General features: G+C 33.8%; 1 protein-coding gene across 1 annotated transcript in view; it reads right to left on the bottom strand.

Annotated features, from left to right (window-relative positions):
- The window catches only part of LOC135195072 (piezo-type mechanosensitive ion channel component-like), a 347,594-nt gene that overhangs the window by 160,729 nt on the left and 162,035 nt on the right, over positions 1–24,830 (bottom strand). The window contains exons 18-28 of the mRNA XM_064221446.1: positions 24,140–24,261; positions 23,358–23,461; positions 22,078–22,220; positions 21,048–21,224; positions 20,483–20,597; positions 19,584–19,774; positions 19,186–19,387; positions 18,784–18,876; positions 12,383–12,545; positions 5,626–5,643; positions 887–1,072 (exon numbers count right to left, since the gene is read on the bottom strand). Coding sequence (XP_064077516.1) covers positions 887–1,072; positions 5,626–5,643; positions 12,383–12,545; positions 18,784–18,876; positions 19,186–19,387; positions 19,584–19,774; positions 20,483–20,597; positions 21,048–21,224; positions 22,078–22,220; positions 23,358–23,461; positions 24,140–24,261 — 1,514 coding nt within the window. The remainder of the gene's footprint in view (positions 1–886; positions 1,073–5,625; positions 5,644–12,382; positions 12,546–18,783; positions 18,877–19,185; positions 19,388–19,583; positions 19,775–20,482; positions 20,598–21,047; positions 21,225–22,077; positions 22,221–23,357; positions 23,462–24,139; positions 24,262–24,830) is intronic.

Raw genomic sequence — 24,830 nt, 5'->3', positions numbered from 1 at the left:
AAATATTCTCAAATTACTGTCTTTTCATATGGTTTTTGTGACTAAATGCAATTTTTGTGAGAAATTTGTTAAAAAAATCAGGTAAAAGCTGTTTGAGGGCCTTTTTTTTGTGTTTTATCTTTCAAGATAGGCAGTTTTAAGCGTTTTTTGAGGGGTCTTAAGTATTCGTGGATTTGACCTATTCGCAGGGGTCTGGTACCCTTCCCCTGTGAATACAGGAGGTCTACTTTACTTTCCCTACGACAAATCACAGAACTAAACGTATAAAGTTTTGTACATACCAATAAAGAGTTGGAGTTCAAAATGTAATTAAGATGAAGCAATTAACATTTTGTGACGAAATTTGTAACTCCGTAAAAAATACGTAAAACTGATATAATAAAACATCTGTTAAAAAGTACCAGATTCAAACTAAAATGAGTCTGACGTGCCTAACCATAAGTCCTTCTGATGTCATATAGTATACCACTACTGCTTTATGGAACAGCAACTGGTTACTTAGATGACCAAACTTCTTTGGTTTATTGTAGCTAAAAAAATTATATTTGTGTCTAATATCAACAAAACTTATTCTGTTTAAATGCCCTGAATATCCTACCATTTTGTGTAAATAAATATTAAATGTGCTTCAAACATCGCCTAGCCTAAAAGGCAAATAATGTGGTGAAACTGAGGTGGCAAACTGTACTTTTTTGTTTCATGCATTATCACCTCAGTTGTTTACATTACAATTCTACAAACAATAGATATATATACAATAACTAAATATCCAGGAAATCTTTATGGTAACTCTCCAAAAGATATTATACTCTGAGATGCATAAGAACAGCAAATAAAGGAGACTAAGACGCTAGAGAAGGAAACAAGTCAAACACATTCAACTTACAATTTTAAGATATTCGAAAGAGGTCGCAGGTAAAACTCATTTCCAAGCCACAGGAACACAAATGCCCCAAGAACATAGCCCATGGCAAACAGCGTGACACGGTTCGTCCCTCCGAGAAACATTACAGCCAACGTCACCCAATATGAAGTGAAGAAGACCACATTCTTCACCATATCCAGGTAGTTCCTGTGTTTTGAATTTTTTCAGAAGATAACATATAATACTCATAAAACACAGGCAAAGTAAATGTCTACTTTGGGAAAGAATCTACATCAGAGCTGAGGCACAGCATCCTATATTTCCTCTTAAAGAAATTCTATTTTCAAAACTTTGAGAATCGATCCATTTCATCTCGGAGAAACTGTTTCACAGGAAAAATATACCAGTATGTATTTAAAAAAATATACTATAAATGAATTCTAAACTTCATAATAAGACCTATAGTAGACACTCCTAAAATTATTACAAATGTTTATAGTACACTCTAATTAAAACAATGCAAAATAGAAAACTAGAATTAATTGTCCCACTTGTGAATTTCATAACAAGGAAATAGGTTATTATCAACATTAGCATAATATAGTTCGGAAATCTTTTAACTTTCCCAAAAACCATGAAAAATGACGTGAGAGCAATTTAGTCTTGAAGTCATTGCTACTTTTTATGTACTAAATTTATTTATGCAAACTTACATACATAAACAATTCCCTTAATTAAAGTCCTGAAAATTACCTAACAGAATATCATCATTCCCTAAGATCTTTTACTGTACTAATTACGACAACAAAAATGAGCATCTTATGTCAGTAGCCCCTCAACTTATCTTCCCAACTTATCAGAATTCCTTGCTTATCAGCAACATTATTAATAAAATTTTCAGCAACATTATTAATAAAGTTTTTTGGTAGGCTACCTTTTAGAAGTGATCATTTTTCACGCAAATATGTAAATTCAGGTCACGTGTTACATACTGCACATAAATCGTATAAAGTTCAGGTTACGTGGTAGCTTGTACCAGATTATATGGAGTTACTGTTAGCTGTCAGATGCTTTGAAAATGTTCAAGTGTAGGCTGTACTACAAGGTTGTGGTTAATTATCAGAATTTGTTATTCACCAGAAGAACGGATGTTCAAAGCATCTGAAACATTGAAGGGCTACTACGTATATGTACTAATGAACACTTGAATGAGGACCAGGAATTAAATTCAAATCTACAAAAGATGAGAAGAAAAATGGAACTTGCTGTAAAATAAAATCGTTCAATAAGTAAAAAACTGTCAATACCAGTGATACCAGATTAGAATTATTGCCTTTAATAATAATTAACTAGACATTTCTTATTCATGGGATGTACTAACAACGTGTACTTGGGCAGCAGCGTTAGTTCAAGCGCTGTTACAAAATATAAATAATCAAAAGATATGTACATATCAATTTACTGTATACATATTATAATTAGCTAGTAAATATTGAAGGTTAAAGTTAGTACGAACTTTAAAGCTGCAGCAAAAGCGTCTTGTTCTTGAAGGAGAACAGTTGCATTAATTATTTCTATTGTTTCTAGATGTTGGAAAGTTTGATCTTGAGAGAGAAAGTGAAGGACTGAAGTGATTTTTAACCTAAAATTACAGTTAAAACTAGCTAAAGGATAAAAACAAGATACAGTAAGGACACGGTTGTACAGCATTTACTTCTGAAAACTGACACACTACAAAATGTAAGTTGATTATTATCTAATCTTGTTAAAAATACCATGAATATTTACCCTTCTGAAATTTAATTCAAGATATCACTGAAAAGAATGTTAATTGTGATTTTCATTATGAGTTTTTATAAAGTTTAGTTTTATGGATTAAAATGCAACTACCGCATCGAGTTCAAGTATTCTGGTCAGTATCCCCTGAGTCCAGGGACTAAAGTCAAACAATTAAATTTTTATGAATATCATTACATAGTGCTTTTATCTAATCATGTACTGACATGAAAGAAATCAAAAGTAAAAAAAAAAAATTGGAGCATAACTCAAGTTTCATTTAATGGCATCAAAACCTGCAGTTTAATAATCTTAGTCCAGTAAAAGGATATTTTATGTGTGAATTAATAAACAGAAATTAAATTTTGGTGGAAGAAATGGACAAGACATGGCAATAGTGTTATACATTACATGAAAAACTGGTGGGAAATAGATTTACACCCGGCCACATCATTATAGTAAAGTATGTATCTATGAAGCAGACTTGTTGCAAAAGCTTTTGTTATTCATGATACAAAAGCATATATTAACCACACTTTGCAATACTGCACAACTATGCTATTATCCCATTCCACTCTCTGTGTGCGAACATTTTGCGCACAGGGGGAATGTCATTGTTCCAAAATATCTACAACTTTTTATTGCTATGTATTTAAAGGACTGATACGGGACTACTTTCAGACGACGATTACCACACAATTTATCTCAGTCATGTAAACTACATAATGTTCTGTATTAAACAAAAGTGCACAGTAGGTATACCATATCAAATAAGTCTATGGTAGCCCTAAAATTTCAAGTTCGCCGGTACTGTTGAGTATGACATAATCTTATTCTTGTGTAATAGCAAAATATCTTCAAAAGACTTCCTCATAACAGCTAAATAAAATACAAATCATCACAATTACTGTATTTCCAGGCGTCGAAGACGCTATGTTTTCCCCCCTCAAGTAAGTCTCAGAAATTTACCATATGTCCCGGAGGCTGGAGGCTGAGTTTTGTAGGCAAATCCTAACCTCAGGTTATATTTGCTGAACAATAATCAGAACTCTACTACATGACCTCTAAATGAAGAGTTAAAATACTACTTTCCTAGTTAAAATAGTAAATAAACTGAAGTCCTATCATAGAATATGTACTTAGTGAAAAAAATGAATTCAAGTACTAATGATAAGTCTTATTATTGCAAGGCTATCACAATCAAACATGTTTGTGTCATATTTATGTGTTACTTTTACAAAAGGTAGCATTTTGAAAATTAGAATGCTTCTCCTTATTGGTAATATCTGTAGTGTGTGGCTTTTCTATCTTAATTCTATTTCATTTGGTTCTGTTTGGGGTATCATGTTCGTATGGTGTTTTCACAATATAACAGTGCTAAACTATGTTATTCTATATTGCTAATATTCTATTTTATTGTGTTGCTTAATTTTCCATTACTGACATTAAAAAGTTGTGCATAAGCCTACATCTTATATTATCTAATTCTTGACATATTGTATCAGCTATATACCCATTCATTTGCACATCCATTTGGCAAGTTTAGGAAGTTCGGGAAGTTTAAACTGTATACATTACTTGGCAATCTGTCCAGGCTCATTTTCAGAAAAGATCTTTAAATATCAAAATCCATCAATATGACAACATAAAACAGAGTATCTTTCAAATGAATGAGCTGAAATAACTATCATAATCAACATGATGTAGTAGCCAACGCCACAGAACTTTGTTACACTGAGACAGTCGAAGGGATGCAGCAGCATAACAGCCAAAACACAACTATCAAGTCGTAATATTGCAGCATTATTTTTATGCTTAGTGTTTTCTTTTCATTTTCAAGTTAAAATTGGAGTGCATCTTAAGAGGTCAAAGCGTCATCGATGCTGAGAAATATAATTTTTTATGAAACATTCTTAAATATGTTCTGGGATATAAATATATATATATCATTGTATGAAAAGTATCTTTTATAGTCACAATGCAAGATCATGCCATTCCAGAAAGATTCTTCACCATACAGAAAATCTTATAAAATTATTTTGCTGTCTTTTAAAAAGATCACTGTAAAAGCAACCATGCTATCTTTGAAGTGTGTCAGAAGTATCATAAGCATAAACAATCATGAAGACCCACTAGTACAAGAAGGAAAACTGATGAATTCAATCAGAATGTACCAACTAATCAAACATTTACTGACGAACCGGGCATTAACTATGTATTCCACTACATCTAATAATATTAAATCTCCATCTAGAGTAAAATTTTATTTCTTACAGTCCGTATCCAAATGAAGGAGTCTAAGAGTAGTCCCAGTGCAAGAGCCATAATGTATGAGGCATTCCTGATGTCCCTAGAACACTTCTTCTTAATGTGCAATACTCATTATTACTTTCATTCAATTGGAGAGCAAAGCACTGATATTTTAGATTAATTAACCTTATTCTATAGCAATATTCATGAAAGTCATGAATAATTTTGTCAAATTATGCATCTGAACTTTGTGCCTGCAACCATTAACTTTAAATAATGTGCTCCAAAAGGTATTTTAAAGATTCATTGGAAAATTCAGTCATTTCAAATCATGACTGTCTCTTATATATCTGGTTAAAATGAACTTCTATATCAGGACAAGTTTATTCCTACTAATTCTTCCTTCCATTAACACAAAATTATGAACTATACTATGCGCAAATACCAAAACTTCGAGTAGCAAACATTTTCTCTCGAAAGAATTAATGATGTAGTTTGAAGTTATTATTCTAACTTGATAAAAAACATTTTCTGTGTCAGATTTCATACACAAAGTTCATTGAATGTGGAAAATACAATGTGATGAGATCACATTAGGATAATTGGTTTGTAAAATTCCTTTAAGTGAATCTAAAACGTCCATGCTTCTCTCTCTGTCTGTTAGTGCCTGATTCTACATCTCATCCAAATGCTTTTCGAGGCACGGCCAAGCAAACCATTAGTATTTTACTTACTTTGAGCCGTCGTGTTTCCTTAAAAAATTATTGAAAAAAATTATGTAAGCAAATAAATCTCTTTCTTGAGCATAACTTTGTTTGGAACGGTTTAATTAAATGAAAAATAACTGTAAATCAAGTACGTACTAATGACAAAATATGTTTTGGACTTACAAGTGATTGCATAAGATAGTTGTACTGGCTAAATGAACACTCATTATGAATGTAAGGTCAAAACCATCATTTAGATTAAACCAGACGCTCTACTCCCAAATCCAAAGTAAAAGAAAAGATTGCCTGATTGCTGACTGGCAACATATGCATGTGACAAGAAAATTCCAGGGTTTAGAGGCAGGCACATGAGAGTAAATGATAGGTTTGTATTACAAAATTAAATTTAGTTTCATAAAAGATAACAGTTAGATTTGACAGAAACCTTTTACACTAGCTGTGATAATATTTTAGGAGGGAGGACAGCTCATGGAGCTGAGATAAGCAAAGAACCCAGTGCTCTAGAAGACAGTGAGACATAACTGTGACTTGAAACTCTTTGCACACAGTATAACCAAAAGTCTGTAAATATAGGACACTGAGAAGGGGTAACTAAGAAACTTGAGGACTGTACTCATGTAACAATTACCATCCTGATTAAGAAAATGGGCAAATATTTGCCTAACTGAATTTGAAGTGGATCATCAGTTAGTATAGTATCAAAAGGATTCACAACAGTATCTGAGAGTCTAGGTAAAATGTGTTACGAGTTATGTGGATATAGTTCTTTTCATAAGCCACAATAATTGACAGCTCTGCAAGGCTGTAAAAAACAAGGCACTGGGATTACCTTAAGATAGTGAATGAAGGCGTATGAGCATTAATTTGCACAATACTGCCAACTGATACCTCTTGCCTTCTCCTTTTGTGGCCTGCAGAGCAATGAAGCAAATACCTGGTTGATTACCCATAGACACTTAAGGTCAGACTGTACCTCCAATTTCAGTTGTTTTCTTTTTGGAAAAGTTGCTTGATAAAAATAAGAAAAGACTGTCACAAGATGATTCTAGTATCTGAGAGTCCACAATATCAATGAAGTGATATCGCAATCCCTGGAAGATCTAGTGATAATGCAGCTTAAACTTTTATGTATGATAAGCAAGTTGGGTTGACTTCTGTTGACGATGCAAGTGACCTTGTCGTCATGGAGTTGGTGAAGTCCGAGGCAGAAGCATTTGCAGAGAGTTCTCAAGAACCCTGTACGTACAATGCTGGAAAATGATCATGCTGCACCTTGTAGGAGGGAGGGTAGGTTAATGAAGCAAAGAAATAAAATGAACTTAGAGCAATATAGCATACCAAAAAAAAAAAAAAAAAGCTCATCAAACATGGCCTTTTTATCTTAAAAAAAAAAGATATATTCAACTAAGTTGCTGAGTCCCAGAGTGTGAATCTACAGACAAGTTTCACATTTCATTATGGATTCCCCTGTCTGCTCAAAAAAAGCAATTTCTGGAAGTCTTGAGCCTTCCTAATTTCTTGTTGAGACAGATTGTAGCTACTTCAACTCTAAGTGGTTGCATTGTCGAAAGGTCACAGACCATTCAATTTTCCTCAAATTAAGATGTACCTATAAGAACGCAAGAATTTAATTCAATTTGAATCATGAAAAGGTTTCATGACCAAGCAAATTCATGTCTCTATCCTCAACAATATTCACAATGAAGACAGAATGAAGACATACAAGTGGAACCTATTGTTGAGGAAGAAAGTGGTTTTCTATTAAGATATGAACATAAAAGTTGCTCTCCAATCTCTTAGCTTTCAAGGGACCAAAAATATCCATGAGATTCTTTCATTGGAATTCCAGTGTCAGAGTCAAGATAAGAACTAGATGTTACAGAAACTCTGGAAGAAAACCTTTTTGCCAGGCATTCAGCTCTTACAGGTACCTTAGAAGAAAAGGACAGGCATTCAATGTCCACACACCAAACATCAAAAACAATATCAATTTTGCAAGGTTTCAGCCACTGCTGATGATCCCTGAAACAAATATGTTAGGTAGACCTCTGCAGCCAAGTTCAATGTCTGGTGATAGCAGACCTACAGTGGAGTAGAAATTCCTTTTATATAAATAAACAGATGTGCTGGTACCAAAATAATTGAAAGTATGGCTCTAACTCACTTTATCTCGTCATCTAATTCTCTATTTCCCTCTTGCTCTTCTTCCTCTAACAGGTTCTTCCTGAGCCCTCGTCACTCTCTCCTCATCATCCATCCTCAACACATGCCCAGACCATCTCTTATTTCATCATTTTCCAATCTCTCAAGCAGCAATATTCCCATAACCCACCCCAGCATTCTCATCTCTGTTCTCTCAAGCTTTACTTCCTCTTTTCTTCTCAGAGCCCATGTTTCTGCTCCAAACATTAACACTGTGTAATATATCTTGAATTTTAGCTTGATTGACATTTTCTTATCACATACCACTCCAGCTACCTCTCCCACTTCCCCTATGCAGCTTTTATCCTACTGTCAACTTCAGCCTCACATCCTCCCTCTTGGCTTGAAGTAGATGCTAAGTATTTAAACTTTTCTGCCTGTTTTATAATCAAGCCTCTTCTTTCTTGTATTACGATTCTGTCTCTATCTTCCCTACTGCTCAGCAAAACCTCTGTTTTATTCACATTCACTTTCAAGCCACCCCTCTCTAAAGATTCCTGCCACTCTCCAACACTTCTCTGTAGGTCTTCCTCATTTTCAGCAGGAATCACCAGATCATCGGTGTACAACAACTCCCACAGCTCTTCATTCTTGATCTCTTCACTCAACACATCCATGACCAGCTTAAAGCTGACCCCTGGTGTAATCCAACACTAACTTCAAAGTTTTCTGTTTCCCCAACTACTGTTATCACTTTTGTGCTCGTTCTTTTATATAACATCTTGACCAGCCCAACCAACTTTACTGGGACTTTCCTTCTCCTTAAATACCAAAACATCACTTCTCTTGGGATTCTATCATGTACTTTCTCTAGGTCTATAAATGCACAATAAAGCTCCTGGTTTCCCTCTAGCCTTTCCTGTAGCTGTCTTACTATGAAGATGTCATCCACTGTACCTCTTTCTCTCATGAATCCATACTGCAGTTTCCCAATCTTTACAATATTTCTTTATCTGTTATCCAGTTTTCTCTCTAAAACTTTCAATCCACGCTCTGTAGTTACCACAATCCATGACATCTCCCTTCTGCTTGTATATATATACCATTAGACTCTCCTCCTCAGTCCCTTGGCATTTCTTCCGCTTCACATATAGCTTTTAATAAATCCAGCATCGATTTCTCCCCCTCTGTACCTTGTAATTTGATCATTTCAATTTGGAACTCCAATGGACCTGGTGATTTACCATTCTTCATTTTCCTTAATTTTCTCTTCACTTCTGTATCCTGTATTTCCATCACTGATCCCTCCACCTTCTGTGCTTCCTCCATCTCCCCTCTCTCATTTTCAGTATTTAACAGTTGTTCAAAATACTCTTGCCATCTCTTCTTAATGTCTTCTCCCTATACAATACTATATTTCCATCACTATCCTTGATGACATGCAATTTACCAAAATCCTGTCTGCTTTTTCCTCAAGTTTGAAATCTTATAGATATCTTTTTCTCCTTCTCTTGTTCCTAGTCTTTCATTCAACTGTTCTGCTACCCTTCCAATAACCATACCTACCCTCCTCCTTGCCTCTTTTTCCTCTTCTCTATACCGTACCTCTGCACCCTGTGCATGCCTTACTTTTGAGTCCTTAAATGCTTTTGATTTTCTTTTAGTTGATTCTTGCACCTCTCCATTCCACCACCACTTTTCTCCTCTCGACACTCCATATCCACTGGTTCTTCCCACCAGTTCCTCTGCTTCCCCCACACATATTTCTCTCATGTCTGCCCAGATATTTTCCACTCTGTTCGCCTGTCCAAATTCTACGTTTCCTCTTTCCAGAAATCTCTGTTGTGACTGCATCTCCTGCTTGAATTTAAGCTGATACTAAGTTTGATCCTGGATAAATTAAAACTTTAGGTGCTTTCATTAAGTACTATAACCCCAGACCATTTATAAGCAGCAAGTTGGCTGAGTCCACCACTTGCGCGACAAGTCAAAACCAAAAGCTCATCCATCACTGATGTTCAACCTTCGACTTCAGTTGTTTAAGTAGCATTAAAAACCACACTCACTAAGTCAATTCTTGAATGTTGGGGTCAGGCCACCACTGAGGTTCCTTCTTTAGATTTATCCGATTCATCTGTAACAGTTAAAATCTTGGTAACTGATAAATTCGCAAGGAACCAAGTCAATGTATCCATTGGCAATGGACAAGTGGTCATGTGTAAAAAATTCCTATCTGTTTCCTATATCATTAGAAAACTTTGGCTGCTTTTCTACAGACTGAAGTCACCCAGAAGATGGCTATACACTGAAACTCAAGCTGTTCAACAGCTGGAGTTCCATTAAGTCTAAGCCTCATAATTGTTAACCAAGGGAAATCCAGTTGAGTCTATGAAAACTGTCTGAAACTGTACTTGCTGGTGAACTCCCACTGTTTTTTGACCAGCCTGTGCCTGTCTAGACCAGCCCAGTCCTGGCAACAAAGCCAAAATGTAATGTTAAAGATGAACAGCTGATTTGATTACAGAACCACAGCCACTTGTCTCTTGGTGAGTCTGCTCCCATCAGCCAGCTGTACTGGGCCTGGAGTGCCCATACTGTGCTCCTGCCTAAAACAATGTTTGTGTCTGATGTTGAAGAAGAATGATCAATCCAGCTATGGGAAAAAAGCAGTATATGTGCCTGCTCAGGAAACCCTGAGTGATTCTGCTTCATTCAGTCAACTGCTAATGTTTACAATCAAACAGGCGTCTTGCTGCTCACATAATCCTCAGCTCTCAACACCTATGTGAGCCTCCTTCATCTGGTCAACTCTGCCATTAACAGAAATTAGGCCTTGCCCAGATTCCTGGCCAACTTATGTTGTGTTTACCATTGAAGTCAAACAGGTGCTACAATACTTAGGTTGGTAGTGAACTTCAAAGAAAACTCTTTCAAAGCACCAGAGACCTTGCACTGGAAAAAAAAACAAAAAGTTATAATGGGCTACAGCTTGGTAGAGAGACAGGTTGGTTATCATAAATGCAGACCATGGAGTCACCTGCATCTGGAGAGAATCTCCAGGCATAAGACATTTAGGACAAAGGTCAGGGATGGGGGCAATCCTTAATTTTCAGAAGTTGCAAACCATATAAAACACATACTGAGCTAAGAGAAAAAGGGTCATGTCACAACCTCAAACTGCAACAGAGCAAGGAGACATGAAGTTTCATTCAACCCTACCATAATAAATGTACTGGAATCACAATATTAATCAGATACAGGCAGATTTACAGGGCACAAAAAAGCAGTAAAACACCACTGCCGAAAAAAACCTTCACCAGTAAGACAGTACAGTGCAATAAGATTTTTTTTTCATAAAAACCCTTATATTATGGTAGCCACAAAATATCCAAACACAAGAGGAAAAGAGAAACTGCTGCTGAAAAGAGTGAAGAACTAGTATGAACTAACAGGACAGGAAAACATTTAAGCAGCAAATAGCTAAGACTGACCTGCTAATACCAAACAGCACATACATGAAGTGAGTCCAGGGTGCGCATGCTTATTGCTACCAGTCAGTCAGAGGACTATCATTTTCTTTTGAGTTGGGAATGATGTGTCTACAGGAATGAATCAGGCAAATATAAATGATGTGTTTGTAAACCAAGCAAAAAAATTTTTGTTTTAGTTCATATACCCACCAGAAACCTAGCATAGTTGCACCATATATAATGTCAGGAGATACATTTTTATATTCCTCAAAAATAAAGCTAGTTAAAATGTAAAAATATGGTCATATTTTGTTTGAGTCAAAAAAGGAGAAATAACAACCACTAAAATGACAATAAATACTAATGTATAAATGATAAAAATGAGCATGAAACGTGTTACCTGAATACTGTAGGGTGATAAGTTAGTTACTAAATAAAATACAAATAAAATATAAGAAATATCAATTTGATTCATATACTAGATAGATAGAATTTTGGTTGAAACTAAAACATATTTATACTGCAGCATAAACAGAACATACAATGCAAATAGGATCATTTTAAATCTTAACAGTAATGTCATACGATTACTGTACCATAAGGCCACGTTAACAAAACCACCGAGTCACATCTGTGGACTCTGAAGAGGGCTCACCCTACAGATTTATTCTTAAATGAGATGTGGAAAATGGAGCAAGGTAACTTAAAGAGGTTAAAAGGCTAAGGTAGGAGTAGACCAAAGGTTACGACTGAAAAGTCAAAGGAACACAGCAACATGTTTGGGGCAGAAAGGACAATTCAGTGAAGTTAAAGATGGTATCCCCTCTGCGGGATACAACAACAGACAAGAGTAAAGACCAGGAGATTATTTCATTTATTGTTCCTTATCAACATTAAATCTGTTTAGTATTCACTTTCTTAACCTTGTTACATTTTGGTTGAAAAGGAGTCGAGCAGACTTGACACTCTGGCCACACTGCATATGTCTGATATATGTATTACAATGCGCAAGGTGCCTTTGGATATATTTTTCCCTTTATTAGTCACACTATAATATTGACAATAATAAAAAAAATAGTAGTAATGACTTACACAAGAACTGCTCATGTTATTAAATAAAAAGTAGGGCACAGTACTTGGTGTTCCAATACCTTGTGTAAGTAACAAAGTCGGGGAGAGGATTGACGAGAGACTCGGGATCTTCATAGACAATCTCCCTGTTGCTTCCTCCTTCATAGGATTCAGCACCATCGGCAAATTCTATTTCAAAGACTCTTTGTTGACAAACGGCGAATACCAATAAGCAGAAGTCAGCTGAAAAATAGCCAATGGATTTATTACTACTGTGCAAAAGAATAATAAAGATGATTCAACTGATGAACAACCCAACAGCTTAGATACATTTTCTAATGGACGGAATATAAACGATCACAGCAACAAATACAAGAGAAAAATAAGTATACTGTACTGTAAGACAGTACTACTTGATACTGAGCGCAATGCAGGATGGCGTTCTCTAAACTGGGAAAACAAGACTTTTAATAGAAACAACCACATAAGCAATATACGTACTGAATTTTAAATTTTGCTGATGTCATTGTTTTATTGTTAAGTAAATGAAGGAAATACCAATCCATGTCAATGTAATGAGAAGTATTTTTAATCAGTGCTATAAAAGAAATGTATTCTTTATCAAAAAGTTCCAAAAGTACATGGCAAAATGTAATCTGAAAATAGTATTATTATTATTTCCCTAAAGTAATAAATAGTGTGCTGTATTTCATCCTCTGTTGACAGAACAAGGAAGGACTTGCAATTTTTTTTTCTTTTTTATAAAAAGCAAAGAACAACTCAGATCCACAATGGAACCTATGAGTGTTCATTAAAGCTTAGCAACAACAATAATGTTCATCTTAAGAAGTTCATTCTGCATTTCTATAAAAAGTGAAAATATGGTGCATACTGTGATTTGCTTGACAATAGGATATTCTGTAAATAATTGTAGGTGCGCCTGTAGCATTCTAAAGGAAACCGTTGGCAGTTTCGATCTTTAACTCAACTGATAACAGTTACCTATCTATCTATATATACATGTGTATATATATCTATATATATACATATATATATATATATATATATATATATATATACATATATATATACATATATATATTATATATATATATATATATATATAAAGTAATATATTATATATATAATCTATATATAATATACTATATATATATATATATAATATATTTATATATTATATATATATATATATACGTAATACCTCAATCTTACGCCATTTGAGTTGCGCGAAATCGCAATAGCACAAGCTTTTCATTGGAATCTAACTAATTATCATACACGAGTATTTCACAGACATGCAAACTCATCATTTTCGAATCCTGGAGAAACCCTGCAAAAGTGTTTGTTTAATCTTTTTTATGTAATTTATATGTTTTCAAGCTTTTATGTGTAAATTGAATAACATAAAATAATAAAAATAATACTTTCTCTCTCTCTCTCTTACTGAGATGAGAGAATTTTTATGGTACATTTAGTTTGTACTAAGTTTGTTAATATTTTCAAATAATAATAATATAACTGTAATTACAAAATTCGTATGTAATAGCATTTTTAAGAAATAACCTCTCCATCTCACTTTTAAGTAAGAACAACTCTTCTCTACTATAAGTCTATTGATATTTTCAAACAACTCCACCAGAAGCTCAGACTCAAAAGCTGTCAAATATGTCAAGTAATCTGACAGGAGGGAGATGTTACCGATTAGCATCATAACTCTCTCTCTCTCTCTCTCTCTCTCTCTCTCTCTCTCTACGTATGCGATCTTCACGCACTCCTATATTTTTACCAACCATTTATTTCTTTTTAAAGGGTAACGCATTGGGTTAACTTTTAAATGAACTTACAGTACCTTTAATTTCATTTGAAAGTTAGCTTAACACTTAAGTAAAGACAATGCTTCTCTCTCTCTCTCTCTCTCTCTCTCTCTCTCTCTCTCTCTCTCTCTCTCATAGTTAGCGACATAACTGAGAGTTGTATTATTCCAAATAAAAAGCACTGTCCGTTCATGAAAACTAATTTCAGAACAAAGAGAAAGGGACAGAATAAAGAATTTATTAAAAGTGGTTGAGAAGACTTCTAAAAATAGATCAGTCGTCGGAAGGGGGAAAGAAGAGAGAAGTACTTATGTATTCTTCACACATTCCTATATTTTCAACAACCCTCTATTTCTTATTTTAAGGGTAATGTATTAAGCTTTTAAATGAAATTACAGTAACTTTAACTTCATTTAAAAGTTAGCTTAATATTTAGAGAGCACGATTAGGGTAATATTTAGCGTGCAAACTCTAGAAGTATACATTTATTAGCCTCATTCCAAAGGAGTAAATACGTATATGTGTTTTTCGATTACAGATTATGAGTTAATCAGCTGTGGTTTCTGTACATCAACTTGTGTGCAATATTGGCTTTCCCCACCACCTTACGGTGTCCTTTGAAGCAGACTCCTACTGGATTTTCCTTCAAGAATACACCACATTGCTTCTTTGTGTACAGAGGGAATATTGTATTTCTGTCCCAGTTACGCTAACCAGTCTTATATCATTTCTATTGTAAATATAATTAGTTAAAACACCAGAGTTATACCTAATCACCCCCCTTTTAAAGCATGCCTTCAACCTTAACTGATTTAATATGTTTTTGCCTGATCTCAAGACCAGAGGTTAATAATCTTACATAATACCAAGCAGGTTGCATGGATCTTCAGTGTAATCCATTGATTTACGAAAATCCCCAAGGTAAATACGTGTATATATATATATATATATATATATATATATATATATATATATATATATATATATATATATATATATATATATATATACATATATATTATATACATATATATATATACATATATGATATATATATATATATATATATATATATATATAATATAATAATATATACATATACATACACACAGACACACACACACACACACACACACATATATATGAGGTATATATATATATATATATATATATGATATATAAATATATATATACATATATATTTATATATATATATATATATATGTATGTATGTATGTATGTATATATATACATATACATATAGTATAATAGTAAAGGTAGGGAAAATTAAGATGGATAAAGAAAAATAGAGAGAGATATCTACTGATAGACAAATGGATAGACAGAGAGAATAAAAGAATAGAGAGAGAGAGAGAGAGAGAGAGAGAGAGAGAGAGAGAGAGAGAGAGAGAGAGAGAGAGAGAGAGAGAGAGAGAGAGAGAGAGAAAGGTGCCGTGAGCAACGTAAGTGTTCTCGTCATAACCGAAACAAGTAAGATGTTTATCGAATTGGCGACCATGAATTAAGTGCATTCGTTGCTTACGATAAGGCTATTGATATAACCTTTGCTCTCCCACCGGAACCAGTACATTTCTGGTGACGTCATTAGTCACACCCATCGAGGGAGTTGTTAGAATTAATTTCCGCCCTAAACAGGAGGGACAATGGGCGTCATTAACAGCTGAACGAAACCAGAGGGCAGCAATAGAATAGGACCTTCCCACTTTTGGGAGGGACATCTCTTTGGAGGGTGTCTACTGAGTAGCAGAAGAGCAGATTAGGAACAGAGTTCCCAGAGAGGAGGTGGAACCCTCCCTCAGAAGCCATGGGGATGAAACTTCAAACATCAAGACCTCACCTCTACTCTCCAGACAAACTAAACTTGTAAACTTACTGTATATTTTTATTAGTGTGAATGAAGTAAGAAAAACAACTTCGTTGTTTCTTTCAAAGCATCCAGAGACTACAAGAATCCAGAGAATCAATCTACACTAGAAAATAAAAAGACTACTTTACATTGGTGGCATACAATACAAATAAAATAAAAAAGGAATGAATAGAAAATAATCATCATTTGTGACAGTTGAGAACAAGCAATAAAAGCAAGTGCATGACATAATTACGTATATACATATACATACATATACTATAACTTTTATATGAGCTCGAGGTTCATCACAAAGATTCACATTTTTTTTCAATTCTCTTCCATCTTTATTTTCATTTTTATCAATATTCCGTAGCATTTCCATCTTCATTGAGTTTTTTGCTTTACACAAAATTGTTATTCTCTTAGTCGTAGAACTAAAGCTGACGAAACATGTTTAGTACTGATCACTCAGGGGGCGAGAGAGAGAGAGAGAGAGAGAGAGAGAGAGAGAGAAGAGGCGTGTCCTTGTCTAATTAATGATAGGGCTGCCTTGCCATCATTTTTGCAGTGTTTCCCCTCGATCAATCTTTGAAGGCTGGAGTATATTCAACATTTTCTATATGTGAGTTACTATCACATTGCACTGTAAGTTGGAGCCTACCCATGGTCTTTGTGATAATGAAATTGAAAACAGTCAATTAATCTGACTGCTGCTGGTCACTCCTCTATCCATCCTTGGAAGTAATGTAAATTTAATATAGTCTAGATCTGTGAATACACACACACACACACACACACACACACACACACACACACACACACACACACATATATATATATATATATATATATATATATATATATATACTACATACATACATACATACCATACATATATATACATATCTTCTGCCTCTTTATCTTCAGCTTAGCCCATTTGCCCATATATATATATTATATATATATATATATATATATATATATATATATATATATATATATATATATATATATATATATCTATATATATCTATATATATATATATATATATATATATATATATATATATATATATATATATATATATATATATATATATTAATATATATCATATATATATATATATATCTAAATATATACATAACTATATATATATATATATATATATATATATATGTGTGTGTGTGTGTGTGTGTGTGTGTGTGTGTGTGTGTGTGTGGGTTGCGGCAAAATGATCTGACACATTTGTAGTTTTAATAAAAGTGTAATAAAAAAAAGAATGAAAAAAAAAGTGCTTTTACTTTCCAGATGCACATATAATACCATTTTGTTTCGTTTCGTTTGAGTTACCCATATGGATTGGACAGGCGAGCATCGAACTTTCATTGTGGAAACGTTTTTCAAGAACAACGAATCGGTAACTGCAACGCTAAGAGCGTTCCGTGTACACTTCGTGCCTACTCGAAACACGATTTTATTATGAGTGACGAGGTCCATTTTCGCCTGTGTGGAAGGGTAAATATGCAAAATTTCCAATATTGATCCGAAAAAAAACCCTCGTGAGTTACACCAAAGCCCCTTGCGTAGTCCTAGTGTAACCGTATGGTAAGCGGTAGCAGAATTTGGCATTTTGAGTCCGTACTTCTTCGAAGTAGACAATGTTACAGTGACTGTTAACTCTGATCGATATTGTGTGTTACTAGAGACTTTTCTGAGACCCAGACCCATAATGAATGAACTTGATGATAGAAACAATGGTTTCACCCGATTTGAACTCCTGCGATTTTTTCCTGTGAGAATATTTGAAATCAAAAGAATACACTCGTCGCCCTCGATTTATTGAACAATTAAAAGATGCCATTCTTCAAGAAATTGCTGCCATCACACACGAAATGACCCGTCGAGTTATGGACAACTTTCGCCAACGCCTTCGACAGTGTGGACAACAACGGCTCCCATTTGACGAATGTAATTTGCAAACCGAAATGAAACAAAATAGCATTATATTTTTATTTGGAAAATAAATTTTTTTTTTTATTCTTTATTCTATTTCGCTTTATTATACCTATAAATGTGTAAGATCATTTTGCCGCACCCTGTATATGTATGTGTATATGTAAATGTATATATATTTATATATATATATATATATATATATATATATATATATATATATATATATATATATATATATATATATATGCATGTGTGTATGTACTATATGTATATACACACGTAAATATAAATATATAAAATATACACAGTATACATATACATACAGATATATAATGGATCTAATTCTCGAATTCTTTCCATTTTCTGGATATGCTTTTCACTACAAGGCCTCAGATACAAATAAAAGCATATAGAGAAATCCTGACATCCGTGGAAGGATTCATATCCGCATCTCGAGTAGCAGAATGAAATCACGACACTGACCTGACCTTCTCTATTCTTTTGTTTGGATCTCAGACCAAAGTGACAAGCACATCCAAAAAGTGTGATGAATTCATGAAGTTAAGAGGGCTTTGTGGGTGCTACATTTACTCACATACAGGCATATGTATATGTATATGTATATATATATATATATATATATATATATATATATATATATAATTATATATATATATATATATTATATATATATACACACACACATACACACATATATATATATATATTTATATATAAGCTAACTCCTACCTAATTATGAATAAGTCAGGTAAACTTTAGGATAATTCATGTTAGTCTATTGGATACATCTATACTTACTGACAATCTTGTAGGACTCGGGTGGTTTCTTGAAATTGGGGAAAAAGAGCCACTCTCGAAGTTCATAGTTCATGGTATCTGCCCAAGGGTAATCTGTAAGGTATATTAGTATGCCTTTAAAACCTATTATATAAGGCTACGCTGTACCAGATACAAACAACAAACTTTTAAAAATTAGAATCTTTCACAAATATTATATTTTACAGCAATTCCACGAAAGACATAAAAAAGTCGTGCACAAAATTAATATAAAAACCATCTGAATTGACCTAAAAGTCCCAATTTGCAAATTTTCTGAAAAATCTAACAAAAGTATTCCAAATGTTGAAAATAACCCCACTTGAACAAATATTAAAGGAAAAGTACAAATAAAATGTATTTTGAGTTACATTAAGATAGTACCTGTGCATAAGCCTGGAGGAATCCCAATGCACATCAGGTACTGCAGAGGAATCAAAACTGTTATGAAAATGACAAAACCTTTCCAGACTTTGGCTATATCTTTTCGCTGCCGGTTATAGAAATAACAGAGCCACACAGCATAGAACAACGAGTAGACATCTAATCTTGTTCCAATAACTCCCACAAGGCTCATCAAACATATCTGGAAATGACAGCCATTATTTGCAAAGTAGAAACTAAGAACAAAAATCGTAAAAGGAATCATGAAGGATCATCTTTTATAACTGAAATCTTCATTCCTACTTCAAATTGCATCATCCATAATTATTTGCACTTTGGTTGATGCTACATACCAGGAAAGTGAGATAAAAACCAAGAATAAGAGCAATATTACTCACCTCTACCCCAAATTTATAAAACCCATAATTAAGAAGAAACTTTGTACATTCTGGTATACCATCATCTGCCAATGCACGGGTTACATTGGGAAACAATACTCCCGGTGGGGGAGGAGGGAGGCCTGTCAGTTTCCGGACATACTCCTGACGGATTCCCACAACTGCTTGGACAGTAATTACAACTATAATCCCTGTAATAATAACAACCATGAGTGAATCTGCATCAGAATAACAGTGTAAGCATATATTTACTATAAGTAAATGCTAACTATGTAAAGGCATTCATTTAGATTGAGCAAAAAGTACTTACTTATATTTTATCCAAAAGTAGCCAATGTATCTCAGTTTTTACTAAACTTATCGTATAACTGCATCATGAAGCACATTTTTGCCAAGATTTTAAATTCCCTAAAAATTTTGGGGTTATTTCCAACACAATATAAATTCATGTAATCTAAAATTGAGATACTTAAGATACCAAAAAATACTGAAGTATAATTATATTCAGTTATTCCTGATATGGCAATTATCCATCAGTCCTTGCATATTCTTATTTTGTTTCAGTCACATTTATTTCAACGTTATTTCAAAAAGCCCAAAATTTACATCATGGACATATTTGAATAACTCCTTAAAAACGTGAGAAAATAATTAATATGAAAAGCCATGTAGGATAACATTCATGGATATAACCTTCAACGCTAACTGAAGCTTACTTGAAACTGTCAAAGAAATAATGCAAGCAAAACAGCCATGAGGGAGCAAATGATAAAAATGTGCAAACCACATGAAACAGTTACTATGACCATCAACAAAACCATAAAGAAAACCTGAAAAGGATGAAAATACACCATCAAAGGTAAAGCAATAACATACTCACCAATACTAACAGTACTTACCAATATATCCTTTCAAATAATTTGGCAAACTCGGAGCCTTCGACAGCCCAAGCCAAATGGCATTATTTGCTATCTTGTTGATTGGGTAATCCCACGTTGTCTCATTGTCATACAGCTAATAAGAAAGGTAACATGAATAAGATCAGGTACTGTTGACTTGAGAAATAGATAAAAGAACAAAAAATCTTACAGTCATATTTCTGCTGGCTAAAAAGCCCGCGACATTTCTCCTATATTTCTCCTATACTAGCACACTTAGTAGCAGCACAGTCTAATAACGCTTCTTTAATATGAACAATCTTTTAAGCAACCTACAAAATTAAAAGTCAAATGCTAGTTCACACTTTATTTTGCTGAAAAAACCAGTAAGCCAGTGCAACAAATGTTAATGAAAAACTATAAGTAAAAAGTCAGTGCATACCTTGAATGTCATGATTTAACTTTCAGATTCTCACATTCTCACAGATATAAAATTTACCAATCTGGAGTGGCAACTTTTTTCTCCACGAGCAGCAAAATTAGCTTTCTACTATACAGCATAATGCTGGAATGAGTTTCAACTTACTGTGCAGTTTGCAGCCCAGCCTTCTGCATCAATGTAGTCAATTTGATATATCATACGAACAATCAGGAGCAGAGATGCTAAAACAACACACGTTCTACAAATGGCAGTCTGAATTCTTTCTGGACATGGAACTGCAACAGCTGCCAGCAGTGCAAATATCCAGTGTATGGCACAAACCTGGAAAAGTAATTATACTTAACATTCCTTCATATTCCACATTTTGAGTACAGAAATTTTCTTACAAAATCCACAAACACGGTTAATTAAGGATGAGGTATTTTTACTGACAGGACAATTCATACAGAATCTCAAACACATACATAACATAGTAATAAATGTGTTTTAAAAATTGCCGTATTGTTTTGATTAAGAACATTCCAATTTTTAATTAACATTGATAAATAAACAATAAAATACATCTGATATTTCTATAAACCTAAATAGTTTCTTTAACACTAAAGGACAATAACACAATCAGTAACTTACAAAAAGAATAGCAAAATACTGAAATAAAAAAAAAGACATTACAAATGTACAGAGGTCAGTACATGTATATAGGTAGGCTACTTTGACAACGTAGGTCCGTCTACACTACAATGCTACTAAAAGTAAGCATATGCTCAGATATCAAATGTATATATTAAAACAAAAAAGACAAACATATGCATTACAACCCAACAACTGTACTGTACTGTCCAAGGAATTTCATAATTTCAGTATATACTGCCCTCTTAAATATTCTTTCAGTGTAAATTTTCAAATTGGCCCAATACATTACTGATGAGAACAGAAACAGTTAACTTCATAATTTAGATTCAATCGTTTGCTGATTAGAATTTCTAGAACTTTTGTTACAGAATATTGTTTATGAAACTGAAGTATAGTACAGTGTCAGTATAAACTAAATAGATGACCAATATGCCTCATGATTATTCATGATTAATTTGAGAACTGTAATGACACCTCAGAATTGGAATTCACTGAAAAGATATGTTCATCTTGCATGACTATAGAAATGATTAAGACTCACATCGTAACAAGCCAACATGATGACAGAGCCAAGAACAATCCTCATGATGTGAAGCTCTAAGAACCTCCAGCCTAGTTCCAAGGCTGAAGCTAAAGTCTTCTGAAATCTTGCGAAGACTTTTTGGCCATAAAATTCCAAGAAAGCTGAAAATACAAAAATATCACAGACTTAGTTCCTTTATCTTGACATTGAGGAAAAAAACAATACAACGATTAGTAAACGTATATTTTCTTACTTATCCTGTTTTTTTCTTATTTCATTGGATTGAGATCTGTTTTTCTCTTTATAGGATTTCAGGTTAAAAAAGATGGGACTTTTTAACCTTAAAACTTTATCCTATAAAGAGAAAAACAGATCTCAATCTAATTTCAAAATAAGAAAAAAAAACAGGAAATTAAGAAAGTATACCTTAGCAAATAAAAAAAAAAGTGACAGACTTTCTGGCCATAAAATTCCAAGAAAGCTGTGAAGAATGAAAGAAAAGAGGGAAAAATAAGATCAAATATCTTTGCAAATGCGGAAGTATAAACGTTGTCCATTGAAAAATAAATAAATAAATAAATAAGATAAACAAAGGGGGGGGGGGGGGGGGGGGCGGTTCCGTTTTCTGGCCAAGCGCCGCCAACAGAAAATCTGCGATAATATAGCAGCACTAATAACTCGCTTAATGGCGCCGAAAACCCAGATAAAGGCGTCGCTACACAAGCATCATAAAACTGGACCACCGTTAACTGCTACTACCGGTAAATGGCGACTGCCTGTGCGTCTATTCTTTATGATTAGTGCTCTAATTTTATACCTTATGAAAGCATTAAAATTCTGCTTTTTTCTTAACTTAAGAAACATTAACCAGCGATGTAACATTTAAGAAATTTTTCATGTTATTCAACATAATTAAGATAAATGAAATGATGTTCTTAAACAAAAGTGTAAATCTAACTTGTAAACTATAAGCACTACTACAGTAAATTGATGCAATTTTGCTTGTGCATTAACCACAATTTCATCTGCAAAAATCCAAATCTGTAAAGCAGACCTAAGCACATGTCTGTTGTTGTCAGTTTAAGATTTTTCCTACATTAATGCTTCATCAAAATACTAATTTTTGACAAATTATTTATGGTTATGAGCCATGGTTCCCCAAAATCCATCTCCAGAGCTGCAATTACCTTGAGAGGATTTATGTATAATTTCAGTGCAAGACTTTACTTGCAAATATCTATTACAAGTAACAATGGGTTTCATGTATACATAAAACCCCAGGGAAAATGTTTTCTCACCTTTAACATCGTCCAAGGTGCAGGATTCCAGCAAGTCAGGTGGACTTGAGACAGGTTTCTTGGGGTCAGGCTTTTTACCCACCTTCACTGCAGGCTGGTCTGGACTGTAGAGACGGAATGAAATGGAAATGCTAAAGGAATCACGACGAACAACTTGCGTATCAAGACCTTTGGTAATCATAAAATTCAAGGGGCAATCTCTAACATTGAGTCAACTAAGACACTTCAGTTCATTCCCCTGAATAACGGAAAAAATACTGAAGTTATCTTTTTGTCTATAACGTGAACACATTAGTCCTTGTTTGCTGCATAACCGAAATATAAACAATGTAATTCATAACTAGAGTAATACTAAAATAAGAACACTATGTTGCAGTTCAAGTTGACTGAATAAGTAGACATAATGAAAGTTTAAAAACCGCCAAAAGCTAAAAAACACCTTCTGATCTAGTTTCTAAATCTTAGTCTTAAAGCTGGATATGTAGATGGGATATTGCTCTGATCCCCCCAAAAGTTTTGCTTATGTCTACTCAATCATCTCAGCTTATGAACTTTACGGATGACTTCATAAAATCATAGGTGAATATACGTGAAAAGACCAAGTTTATTGATTTAATTATAGCAATTTCAGGAAATTTATGTCATAATTACTGTTGAGTATGTCACTAAATATTACTTAAACAAAACAAATACTATGGTGAAATAAAATATCTCGCTATGATCAAAGATTATGTCACATTACATGCAAAATTCAACAAATGACCTAAAAATCCTGTACTTACATTTTATCCATATCTGATAAAGCCAGAAAATCTTTGTGGAAGTAGTGCACCTGGATTATTGTCACGATGACAAAGAACGTCGGTGTCATAAGCTTGATGAAAAGTCGACCAGTATCATAAACCTTAAAGGGTAACAAACACAGTATTAGATTTCAAAGCTGGTCACTGTGAAGTTTGTGTCATCCAAGATCGATTTCTGGCATCTCTTAGTGCCATGCCACTAAACCCTATGCAAGCAGCAAACACTGGAGGGAATAACGAATTCTCACAAATCTATGTTTGCTGCATTGCCTTAACCAAGTTTGGCAAAAGATGTCAGGAAACCTGTAGGTGACACAACCTAAGAATGGAAAAAGGTCAATGCCTAAAGTCAGGGATACAAAAAAAAAAACTCATCATGCACATGGTAAAAAGAGATCTAAAAGTCTGGCATCCCCAGTCGCCATGTGTATTTTATACCTGAAAAGAAATAGTGAAATAAATTATGCGTCATTGAAATATATCTTTTCCCTCTGAAACTTAACAGCTTCAGAATGATTTACAAAAAGGCTTGTTTACTAAAATTACTTTTGCAAGAATAGTAAAGATGATCACTCCTGCATTATAGAGGACTTGAATACTAAGACATCGAAAAAAATGAATAAAAGGACAAATATCTTCCAGGTGATTCCTTTCGAATGTCCTGTCACAA

Source organism: Macrobrachium nipponense, chromosome 15, assembly GCF_015104395.2.
Source record: "Macrobrachium nipponense isolate FS-2020 chromosome 15, ASM1510439v2, whole genome shotgun sequence".
Taxonomy (NCBI): Eukaryota; Metazoa; Arthropoda; class Malacostraca; order Decapoda; family Palaemonidae; genus Macrobrachium; species Macrobrachium nipponense.
The sequence above is the reverse complement of the archived record's forward strand: the minus strand, read 5'-3'. Positions and strand labels throughout refer to the sequence as shown.